Source organism: Epinephelus fuscoguttatus, linkage group LG19 (assembly GCF_011397635.1).
Source record: "Epinephelus fuscoguttatus linkage group LG19, E.fuscoguttatus.final_Chr_v1".
NCBI classification, from domain to species: Eukaryota; Metazoa; Chordata; class Actinopteri; order Perciformes; family Serranidae; genus Epinephelus; species Epinephelus fuscoguttatus.
The window spans coordinates 6359758-6372297 of NC_064770.1; the positions used below are offsets into that span (position 1 = coordinate 6359758).

General features: G+C 42.5%; 1 protein-coding gene across 1 annotated transcript; it reads right to left on the reverse strand.

Annotated features, from left to right (window-relative positions):
- Window positions 1-18: 18 nt before the first annotated feature.
- ube2z (ubiquitin-conjugating enzyme E2Z) lies at window positions 19-12515 on the reverse strand. Its single transcript, XM_049560604.1, has 7 exons — window positions 11600-12515; window positions 10932-11004; window positions 8791-8978; window positions 8491-8602; window positions 7584-7696; window positions 6433-6523; window positions 19-3548 (listed from the first exon to the last, which is right to left on the reverse strand). Exons 1-7 carry the CDS (start codon window positions 12052-12054, stop codon window positions 3366-3368), a joined length of 1215 nt encoding a protein of 404 aa, XP_049416561.1. The 5' UTR covers window positions 12055-12515; the 3' UTR covers window positions 19-3365.
- Window positions 12516-12540: the final 25 nt, after the last annotated feature.

The window sequence follows — 12540 nt, forward strand, 5'->3', positions numbered from 1 at the left end:
AAAGACAATAGTCACAAGTATCAGGACTGAACAACATTTTATTCTGTACTTTTCCAGAACGTCTGTACATTACCAACATTTTGTAGACCTGGAACATGATCACTTGAGGCAGTGATCCAGTCTTTATAGAGCCACTGAAGAACCCTGCTTTAAGCACAACACAACACAACCAAACAAGGATATGATCTCTTCACTTCCATTTCAGGAAGTGCTGCAATCAACATTTTGGCAATCACATATAATCTGCGAGGAGCTGATTCTCATATAACCATTCTATAACATAATAAAAAGGAATGCCCTATATTAGTAATCCCATTTGAATCTTAAGCAACCTAACTTCTGCTCCTCTCTCCGTCAACATGGCTGTAGAGACACTGGAGGACAATGGAAGGCAGAAAGGAAATGCAACAAGCCCTAAAGTCATTCATTAGTCTGACCTCTTGTCTCACCATGATGACAAGTTTCTTGAAAAGAGTATAAGATGGGTAGTATGCCGAAATTTAAGAGTCTGTATTTGGGTTTAAAGAAGCAGTACATTTTTGGCAATGTACTTATTTCCTTTGTGGCGAAGCGTTTAATGTAGAGATTGATCTGTACTTGCATATCAGGTAAATATGTGGCTAAAGACAGCAGCTGGTTAGTTATCACACAGAAAACAGCTAGTCTGGCTCTGTCCAAAAGTAACAAAACAAAAGTCCACCCACCACCACCTCTAATACTCACTCAATAAAATGTCACATCTTGTTTGTTAATCTGCAAAAACGACAAAGTTTTAAAGAGTTTTATGGTTGGTTATATACGGGACTATTTCTTGCCTTATAATCTCCATGTAAAATGTCAAAAAAGTTAATTTTACACTTTGGTTTTGCCCAGATTAAACAGAGGACATTTAATAGTTAATTAGTGAGCTTTTGAGTATGTGGATATCATTACATTTAGACAGACAGGCTAGCTGTACCCAATTTCTAGTCTTTATGCTAACTGGCTGCGGCTTCATATTTACCAAACAGACATGAGTGTGACATCAATCTGATCCAACTCTCGGCAATGCTCACATTCTGTATTAACTCTGGAAGTGTTACTGGTGGTGCTGGTTACTCAGTATTATCATTCCTCCTCTCCATACTGGCTGTGAAGAGATCCCTTCCTGTTCTTTGCAAAAACTTATTACAAAGAACAGGAAGGGATCTCTTCACAGCCAGTATGGAGAGAAGAGATCCCTTCCTGTTCTTTGCAAAAACTTATTACAAAGTGGGTATCTTCCGATATTAAGTATTATTAGTACAAAATTTCACTTTCCACAGACGTTTCCAGCATGGAATCCCTCCACTAACTCGAATGTGTCCTGATAGTCACAAAGCGGGCACAAAAACAGTAATTAATCTATGTCTGACGACCAGAACAAACACAGCCACTTGATTTGTGTAACTCACATGGCTGAACTGAAATGAAGGCTGTAGATTTAGTCCCGTTTCTTATAGCTGACTGAGTTGGGCTAGAAACAGATCTTTTCACAGCCAGTACAAACAGGTGGAATAACACATTCAACATACATGAAGGCATGTGAGTATTTAGCAAGACTTGGATAGAAATCTATCTGAAGCTATCCTTTTGGAGTGTTTCTCCACTCATAAAACCCTACAAACTCTGCTCTCTTCTCTTCTGTCCTTGATAACACCCACCACTGTGATCACACTGCAAGCAATGTTGTCAACAAGTACATTTGTTTCTTGTGTCGCTGACGAGTGAATCTTTCTGGGGTGTTCCTGAACAAAACATACTGTTTAAAAAGTGCTGGCTAATCAGATTTCTTCACTGCCTTACTTCCCCTATTAATTTGAGTTTGTAACATTGAACCCAAATCTGTGGCAAGCCTGCCATCTAGTGGTGAAAAGTATGCACCCAAAATGACAACTTCGTTAAGAACAGGGTTTATCAGTTTCTTTTTAACAAAAGCTACTTAGTCAGCAAAGTGTCAAAGAATTAAATTAAATTAAAGAAACCAATACCAAACCAGTGAAACCATGACTGATTGATCTGCCTTCTGTGTGTACCTCTGTAGAGGTGCAACCAAAGCCTTAAGTTGGGCCCCTCATACAGACACAACAGTGTGACTGAGTTACTTGCAGTGTGAACACATGGAAAGACGCCTTTGCTTGCCTCCATTAGTTTCCCCAAGCCTGGGTGGATCTAGCTAAAGCACAGGATAGTTTGGTTTACATTTCGATGGGTTAATCAGAAGAGCCTGCAACCCGAAGAACAGCAGGGTCTCCAAATAAACAACCTACACACTGTAAATAAGCGTTAGTTCCAGCACGACAATGAGAAAATACCATAACAAAGGGTACAAAGGTAGATGTCAATGAAAGTGACACTTCTCTAACGGCTTCTTATCTGGTAAACAGATTTACTGTCAATTCAACAGCACTATTTAAACTGAAAGCTAAGCAGAACTTTTTGTACAATACACAGGAATCACTGTATTCAGACTTGAGAGCTGCTGATGTTTGATGTGGCCTGGTTATAGAGGTGGCTGAGGTTCAGTCTGAAAGAGCTGTGGCGTGGCTTTACCATGGGCAGAGGAGACAAGACCTGCAAAGCCTCGACATTTTCTCCAACTACCTTCTGTTTGTTAAAGGTCTGTCATAGCTTCCTGCCCTCTTGAATCCAAAGAAGAATAGTGCTACTTTAATGAAGGACCATCATCTTTCAATGCTCCAGCTAACTCAGGCTAATCACCCCGACTTTCACAGTAGAAGGTCCATTCGTCTGGCCCAAACCTGTCTCAACTTTGAAGCCAAACTGAGCTCCAGGCCTTTTCCTTGACGATCCCAATTAGACAGTCTTTCCTTGGTAAGGAGTATAAAACTGACTGGCTTTGTTTGGGCTTGTAGGTCAAAGCAGAACTGCCACCTTAGAATGCTGCAATATCTGCATATATGTTTTCAAAGATTTGAGCCATAAAACTAATCTTTTATATCCACAATCAACAATGGCTGGTTAATCTCAAAATCTATCAGGCATTTTGGGAGCTGACAAGTTTTAGAATCAAACAGGACACCAAAATCGCAGCTGGTTAGCTACGAAAGTAGCACAAATACAATGCTCTGGGCCAGATTCGCCAGCATTTGTCTAGCAGATGGTGTTCACTTTTCATTTTCAAGAGAGCACTACCAATTCTTCCCTCTCGGAAACATCCATTCAACAGAAGCTTGATTCCAAACCTAAACCCTGGACTCACTAAACTTTGACGTAGGTGTGGCATCCTCTTCAGTGACGTTGTTCCTCCACTGCAAGCAAAACAAAAAAAGGTCCCTTTGTCTGTAGTTCTTGGACTGGCTCTGAGTCCAGTACTGTTCAGGGAGTCAGGGCTGGGAGCTGCCCTGGCTGTCAGGGTCTGTCCCAGAGGAGCTGGTGTCTGAGTCTGAATCGTCATCGTTGTGGTCGTCCTCTGCCAAGTTTTTCTCACGTATTCGCCTGTGGGTGGCGCTGAGGCGAGCCAGCAGGCCCTGGTAGTCGAAGCGACCACGTTTCTCGCCAAATGGGTCCTGGGTAGAGTGACAGATAAATATACAGAAGAGAGTCAAGTTTGGGCATGTTTAGTATATCATTCAGAAATAAAGTTTGTCATGTTGTGTGTGTGTGTGTGTGTGTGTGTGTGTGCTGTCCTGATGAGTTCACTACAGTAGGGGTGTAACATATGCCTACCATCTGTATCTTTTTATATCAGGAAAAGATTTATAATTGTTTTCTGTGTTGAAGGGCAACTTCTGTATTTTTCAACCTCCAATGTTTTTGTGTCTAATTGATTAAACTAAAACCACCATACTCCATTTAAAGGCTTCTGTGTTTTAATTTTTACCAGTATTAACTGTTTTTTATTGCCAACCGGAGAACAGGTTGTTAACGTGACATAAAAACAGACTCTCAGTGGTTTTCTCGGTTGCCTCTAGCTGCCTGTGGGCTGACTTCTATGTAAAAGGACTCTGACCAAACTTTCCAGGAAAATCCAAAGGATGTGATGCTATGCATGTTCTCAAGTGCCTTGCCTCTCTTCAGCTGCACAACAGTGCTACCAGTGTGTATCACTAGCAAAAGCTAAGAAATGGAGTCTGCTATCTTCAACAAATGACTGACATCCACCATAACACAGAGTCCACACAGTGCACTGTAGCAACTTAAATTCAGCCAGAGAAAGACCAAGCACCTGAACGGGATTCTGATCCTGGACCGGCCTCAAGACCACGTTGTCGGATCAGCATGCATTATTGTTGCCATTACAAGGATTAGACCCCTTGCTTTCACTGGCCACCAGCCTACTGGGAATCCCAGGGCTGGGGTTTGTGCTGGCTGAATCAGGTTGCCACAAGGGTTAAGGTCCGAGCTGCTGTCCGTTCTCCTCCTGAGGAAGTAGTGTCCTTTTCGTGGGGAGTGAGGTGGAGGGTCCGCGGGCTGTGCTAGCTTGCTAATTCTGATCTCATTTTTGGTCCGATAAAAAGTAAAACCATAAAATTCAGTGTGTATCATAATTTCAGTGCCCCTTGGTTCAGAATAGATATCCTACTGTTAAAGAAATCACTGACGTGAAATATATTATGATATTGTGGTTTTAGCAAGCTAATGTTAGCTTGCCTGCTAACGCAGATGAAAGGTCATTTTATTCATCCAGACTCCAGTGCTGATCTGGCTGGTAAATTGGCTATGCAAATTACTTTATCAGCTAATGTTATAACGCAACCAACGCCAGAATAATGCAGCATAGCTTAGTCACAACTAGCTGGCTACATGGCTTGCTTGCTCACTAACATTATTGCAAGCAAAAAACTTTTTAAATGAGACAGTGAGAATGATAGTTGGCTACCTTGCCAAATGACTTTCCCAGCTAACGTGATACTAACTGATGTGTTATGACAAACGACATTGATTTAGCCCACAATACGAGATGCAACAGTACAAAGCATCTTCCTCTAGCCAAGGGTGATGCAGAAGCGGCCAATCAGCTTACTGTCATCTGAGGTAATGTTAGCCAGCTAGTTGTAACTTAGCTACTTACACTACGTGGATCTGTGGTTGGTTGCTTCATTACATGAGTTTATTAAGTAAAACAGTAAGGTACTTTGTATCACGGAACCAATGATCCATTGGTAGATAGTAACGTTATTCTGAACATGACTCAATTTTTTTCCAGCATACTATCAACATGATGCTGTTCAGTTTCATGTTTGTCACTGCTTTGGCTGATGCCCAGATGCTTGCGCTAGGCTACGGATTGTGACCACAGGAGCGCGGGCAACAGGATGCTGACTGCAGTTCACTTAACGGCCTCAGAGAGAGGTATCTCGAATAAGACAGAAAATGAAAATTACATGCAGACCCTATAAATAATCAGTGATTTTATCATTATAAAACACGCTTCATTTAAAGTCGACAGAAACAAAGTTTTACCCAGTTGATGGTGATTTTGAGGCAGTTTCTGGTTAAACAAAAAGGGTTGTACTCTTTGAGGTTGACCTCTGTAGAGATACATTCCATGTCAGACACTTAGAATACCAATCTAAACCTGTCAGTGGCAAAGAATAAGCACTTTTAGAGGACATAAATTGTGTTGATGTCCATATAAAGCTTAATGAAGCATTAGTTGTATGTGATGGCCGCACTAGATGGCACTCTTGGTTTAATGAAAAGGGCTCAAGGAACAGCAATTCAGTGTGCTTTTAACCCCTTGTTGAACAGAGAGTCCTATTCTGTGGGTTCAGAAAATAAAGAAAATGGTTTACAAAGCTTCATTTAGGCATCACAAGTAAATTGATGGTGCAAAACAACCCTAAGTGGTTACACTGCAGCCTGTTTCACTGCAGTCTGCTCTGTATCATCCAAGTGGCCCTTCATATTACGTTGCCCCTTAGGTAGCTCCCAGTCTCCGAGAGGTTGGTGAGCCTTGCTCTTGTGGTTGATATAAGTTAACCATGGTGCTACTGTACATTCAACATTGGGTTTGATTTTTTGTTTCCTGATATGTTAGAATATGCAAGTCTTTTGTAATAAGGAGAGAGCATTTTTAAAATCCAACATTTCAGTGCTGTAATTTTTTTAAAGACAATTATGGATCCAACGCTTCTGAACTGTATTGGCTCAGAATGGATCACGATTGTCAAAGGGTGTGCCCAGACTTGATTGCTTTGACTCCTACTGTTAGTATAAAACAGACACTGTGGCAGACAACAATGAATGCCAACGTTGATAACTTAAACTCTAACATATATGCATTATTTCCATCTCTATGGTATGTATATTGGTAAATCTTTGCATTATAAATATTAATTTCCCAGGACTTCTTTACATTGTCATCAAACATATAGTGACATTAATCTACTCATAGAAAGTTACAAATGTAGATGTATATGGATCAAAATTAATGAGAAATATAATCACCTGCATGTTCTGTCCCTGTAGATGCAGTCTCTCTTTGCAGACACCCTCGTAGAAATCGTAATATTCTAGGAAGGACTTTTCCATCACACTCCTAAAGACACACATGCATACACCAATAAGTTGATAGAAGAGAGGTGAGGAAAGTGGATTAAAGGGACAGTTCTGATTTTCTGAAGTGGGGTTGTATGGTGTACTATTGATAGTCAGTGTGTTACATACAGTAGATGTCAGTCAGCACGCCCCCAGTTTGGAGAGGCAGGCTGGAGTCCTGCATGGAAGCTAAGCAAAGTCCTGCTGTGGATGGGGGTCAGCAACAAAACATATTTAGTCTCCTAAAAAAGTCCCACTTAAAATAATCAATAACAGTTTACGTGTATGCTATATTGAGAGTATTTTCACTGCTTTATCTTTCCGTCAGACAGCCCATTTAAGGGGGTAGCTGTTAACGGCTTCAGTTGCCCATCTATGCTCCAGTTAAAGCCACCATACTGCATTGAGAAAAGCAGTAATTTAAGCTTGCTGAACAGAGGAGCTGCTGGTCTGCCACTGCTTTGATCAGTCAGTTAGTTAGTGTTTTGCGTGACTTTGGTGAATCTGAACTAACCCTTTTAAACGCAGAAGTTACACAATTACACATACAAACAAACAAACTGATTGAAACAGCGGCAGACCAGCTGCTGCTGTGCTCAGAGATGTTTAATCACAGTTTTTCTCAGAGGAGTCTGGCTTTGAAGAGAGCGCTATAACAGCTTCATTTTCCCATTCGAAATCACTGTCTGACATTAAGGTAAGACAGTGAAATTACTCTCAATATGGCATACACTTGAGCTGATAATGATTATTTTGGATGGGACTTTTTTAGGTAGCTAAAATACATTTTGTTGTCAACCCCTCTGTAGCATCAGATTGCTTAGCTTCCCTGTCAGTCTCCAGCCTGCTTCTTCAAACTGGGGGGCGTGCTGACCGACATCTACTTTTTGTTTTATACTGTCTATGGATAAGTACCCCATACAACTCCACTTCAAAAATTTTAACTGTCCCTTTAAGGAAATGAAAAGGGCAGGTTAGAAGCAGAGAGAGAATAGATGTTGGTAGATGGAAAAGAATAAGAAGGAAAGTGAAGATTAGTTGGACAGTGATGTTGGTCTCACCATAGTGCTTCAGGACAGGGGACTTTGCCCTCCAGCATGTCACACACAGCCACTCTCATGGTTTCATGTCGAATACACTCGTTGTAGTTCTTACTGTCGCCTGGGTGGCGCTCCTGAAAGACACACAGACAGATCGTAACCTTACATAGATATTTAAATACAGTGCATTTAAGACAAACAGAAGATAACTTGCAATCTGTACTAAGACTGTGAACTAGCTGTGAAATTGCTGGTATCAGCCTGCACATACAGTGGTTACGGTAACATCATTACCATTTTTGGAAAGTTTTCTCCCCCTTTTCATAGGTAAGCAACTAAATTGCCAATCCCTAAAAACTTCCCTTAAACCCTTAGGAAACTTAAAGGGATAGTTCACCCCCAATTCAAAAATACATATTTTTCCTCTTACCTATAGTGCTCTTTTGTAAATCCAGATATTTTTTTATGTCAGTTGCTGAGTGTTGGAGATATCAGCCGTAGAGATGTCTGCGTTCTCTTCAACATAATGGAACTAGATGGCAGCTTTTGGTGCTCAAAGTGCCAAAAAAATACATTTGAAAAACTCAACAGCATGTCTCTTTCCAGAGCTAATGTCCAGGTAACTCAAGATAATCCACAGACCTTGTTGAGAGCAGTTTGAGAGCACAACTATTTTCTTTCTACCGAACTACACCTGCAAACTGTATCGTTGTGCAGAGGGAAGCGTGCATCTACTGCTAGCTCACCTAGCACCACTGACCTAGCTAATGTTACAGCTCAGGCGAGGAGGATGCCATTAATGTTTACACCTTGTGTTGTCACGAGCATGGGCCCCTTGTTCATGTGTAGATGCACGCTTCATTCTGCATGGTGATACAAGGTGCGGTTTACCCACACCCACACACACCCACACACCCACACACACTACCTGTTCAAAGCCAGGTTCATTGTGATAAGGGTTCTCCGTCATCAGAGACTGGATGGAGATGAGGACAGATGAGATACTCTGGGCTGGGCTCCATGCTGGGCCTGTCCATGTCCTACACACACACACACACACACACACACACACACACACACACACACAGAGCTTATAGCACCATCCATATAGTAGTTTACAGTGTTTTTACTCTGCTCTTGAGACAGAAACATGTGTGTATGACCAATCATCCTTAATGGATTTCTGTGAAGACAAATGAAACCATGACAGTAATAAACCTCTACTCACCCCAGGATACTGAGGCAGACCTTGCCGTTGCGGTAAAAGTTGGGGTTGAAGCGAACAGTGTTGTGTCCAGTGGTGATGAGCTTGACTCGGGGTGGGTGAATGGGGTAGTCTGGGGGGCAGCGGAACAGGAAGAGGAAGAAGCCACCCTCGTACGGTGTGTCGAACGGCCCTGTGATCAGGGCATGGATCTGCAGGAAATGAAAAAGTGTGGGAAAAGGAGATGGTTCAGAGAGATCACAACAGGTGTACAAAGGGAGAAAGGGGTGCTGTGGATGAACAAATCAGAGAGCAGAAAATCTGACCCAGAAAACAACTGACAATGTCTACATCAGACCCGCTGTGAGGAAGATATGTACAAATGATGGAATATTGTGTATCAGTGATTCCATGACCTAGAAACTTCACTCCTTTCTCCCTGTGTGTTAATGGTGGTTTCCAGTCTGGTTTCAACTCAAGTTGAACTGGAAACCCCGTGTCATAGTGTGATACATGCTGGAAAACACTCCTGTCCAACATGCACACAATATTACGACATGAAAACAAATATTTAGTTAAAATTGTGGGTAGAACCTGCATTTAGTATAACTGAAATAAATCACAATCTTATTTATGGGGGCTTTACCACCCAACCCTAATCCATTTTGTAATAAACCAGAATCATCCTTTAGTTAATCGCTAGATATGGCAATCCCTTTAACACTGTAACTATAACATTTGGAAAAGCAACACCACCAGATCAGTATATACGCCATTTTGCTGTGGCTGGCTTTGCAGATGTGGTGCGTATCCTATGGCCCCAACTGCTTACAGAATAAAATGAAGCATTGATCAAAGTGGTCAAAGAAACCATTTACTTTGTCATGCCATGCATCTTAGCCCAGACAGGACAGCTATCGGATATCAAAACAATCTAAGTGTATATGCACCTAAGTGTATTTAAGCAAGTGTACATGTGTAAGTAACCACAGTATCTATGTCCTGTGATCACAGCAGCTTAACTTGCACTAAAAAAAAAAGCAGTTGTTCTCCTTGTCTCACTTAACAGGTAGAAAGCAGCTTCAACAATTTTAAAACATAGAGTCATACAGAAGGTGAACCAAGCTGTTGTAGTGTTTATCTGATCCCTGATTAGGCTTGCCACGGTCGTCTGTGTTACATGGTGTTTGTGCATACACCGATTACACTACCTACCCACGGCCGCCCCCATTTAGTTCATTTCTGCATATCAGTGTCCATACTCATCAAAGAAGAATTAACTAATCGTTAAGATACTGAGCATGACATCAACATCTAGTAAGTTGACAGACGCTACAATTGTAAACTGAAAGTATCTGCTCCGTACAGCAGCAGATACGCAGCACAGAGCTTTGTCAGAAGTGAGCCAGGACCTTATGCACAAGGCGTGCTACCAGAGTGACTATGACCCGAATGTTGGAGGAAGAACAGTCATCCTTGGGTAGAGAGTGAGCCTTATGAAAGACGGGGAAGATGAAGAGGTGGAGGGAGCCACCGCCAAGCCACAGCCCAACAAAAAATGAAAAACTTAAGACATTTAATTAAAAGGAAAAGCAGACGCCACCACAGTCACACCAACTGTTCCTGTTGTGATTTGTTCAAAGTGAGCGTACGACCTAAAGATCCAACATTGAAGATCTACAGATAGTGAGCATCATTGACAAATATCTTTCCTTGTAAACTGTCTGATGTGATCAGTAACATTGGTGTTGTCACGAGTGAAGTAACTGATGGGAAAAGTTCCTCACCGAGGCATCCCTATCCCTGATCAGGCCAACCGCTGAATAATATGTATGACTACGGGAGCAGTGTGAGTGAGAGCCTGTGAAGGCAACTGTAAATTGTTGTCTCATATATAGTCCATAAATGCAATTTATCCATGTGTTTGTGTTAGTTCATGGCTGCCTGTTTTTGTATGTAGCTGTAACCAAACAGCTTCAAGTGTATTATCACCATTTGGACTGGAATAGAACAGACTCTGACTCACATGTAGGGAAAACCAAGCTGCATTACAATATGTTATAGGATCTGGAGACGCATATATATATGGCTAAGTGTATTAAATGTCATCTAGATTTTATATGGATATGATGAGTAAATGGTGTCACAGCTTTCCTATCGTTTACCTTCGTCATGTCTTGAGGATCAGGGACAACAAACATCCCTGGTGGAGGCTCCTTGTATATGGACATGATATCCCTACAGAGACAGACAGAGACAAGGAGGGAGTCAGATGAGGTTCCTGGGAGGACAAAGTTATGGTAGAGATGAAGAGAATCTTACACAGATGTATTACAGAGATATCTGACCCAGGCCTGGCTACAACCAAGCTGTTGACAATTTTCATGGGGACCATTTCTTTGGTAGAAAGTTCACTGTCCACAGTGAACTCTGAGGATTAACTATAACACCTGTGACACTGCAAAACATACTGTCAAGTTTCCTGTTGTCGTTTTTTATGCTTCAGGCACAGATGAAATTCCAGCAGGTAAACCCAATATTCAAACTGACAATTTAATAGCGTTTAAATTAAATAGGAAGCAACATGGCAACTGTTTTACAGTTTACGTGATGGCTTAACTAAACCTAATTGACGATTATGTCATCTTTCAGGTTCAACATGTCTGTGTGTTGTTGTCTTACAGTAAATGCAGACGTTTCCTGAAACTCCCCGTCATTTGTTGAGACTCCAAAGGTTTCCAGTAAAGGCAGAACTTTCCGAAAAAAAACTTTCACTTTCGATTTTTACTTACCTCGCTGAGATTTTGGGTTTGAGAACCAATGTATTCATTACCTCTTTATCCTCAAGATGCACTGCTGGGAAGCCTTCTCGTTGTCCCAGTCCGTACTGAGAGTCGGGTCCCAAGAAGTAGCGTGGATTTGAGACAGGAGGCCCGCTCCTGCCACCCCGCCGACCCCGAGCCCAACGGGGAGAGGCGAGGAGGCGTGTACGGTCGGAGACACGGCCACTACTGGTGGCGAGGAGCCGGGGGTGAATGTGTTCCCAAAACCGGCCGGGGTAGCAGTGACAGCGGACATAGGTGCCACCAGAGCGGTTAGGCCAATCTGCGCGGACGCGGCGGGAGGAGGGGAGGCCGGGTTAGAGCTGGACTGAGCACCGCTGGCTGTTGAGTGTCCCACCGGCAGAGAGTTAGCCAAAGTCGGCAGCAGCGAAGCCCCGCTGCCCTGTCCGGTAACGCCTAAGCCAAGGGCACCGCCGCTGGACTGCTCTCCAAAGCTGTCCGCCATGGCTCACGAGCTAACAAGCTAGAGTAAAACCGTCGGTGTGGGCTAATTTATAATGCTAACTGTTAGCCGCATTGACAGCTGAGTGCTACGTTAACCACCTCTGCTTGTTTTGTTGTCCGGTAGGATCAGAGAGCAGGCGAACGGGGCAGAGGCGAGCTCAGAGGCGAGGCCAGAAAACAAGGCATTTCTTCCCACGACATGGTGGATACTTATCGTTAGCTTAACGTTGTGTTTCCCCCAGGCCTCCAGAAAAGTATGAAATCGTCAGCAAAATCAATCCGTCCACTTTGCTGAGGCTTACGTAGCAGCTCACTGTCCGTTTGATATCGTTTTAAAGGAATAATGTCTCAGAATATTTGGGTTATGAACGCACCACATCCGTACCACTCTATTAGCGAGACGCAACTTCAGGATCTGATTTCTCTCACCAGTTTACTTCCACTGACACGGGACATCCGGTGGGAACTTCAAAGTAAAATTCCTTTA

Coding starts and splice junctions, on each gene's coding strand:
- ube2z (XM_049560604.1), bottom strand. CDS start 12,054: ATGGCGGACAGCTTTGGAGAGCAGTCCAGCGGCGGTGCCCTTGGCTTA. Junction 11,005..11,599: donor TGCATCTTGAGGATAAAGAG/GTAATGAATACA, acceptor CTGTCTCTGTAG/GGATATCATGTCCATATACA. Junction 8,603..8,790: donor GTCTGCCTCAGTATCCTGGG/GTGAGTAGAGGT, acceptor GTGTGTGTGTAG/GACATGGACAGGCCCAGCAT.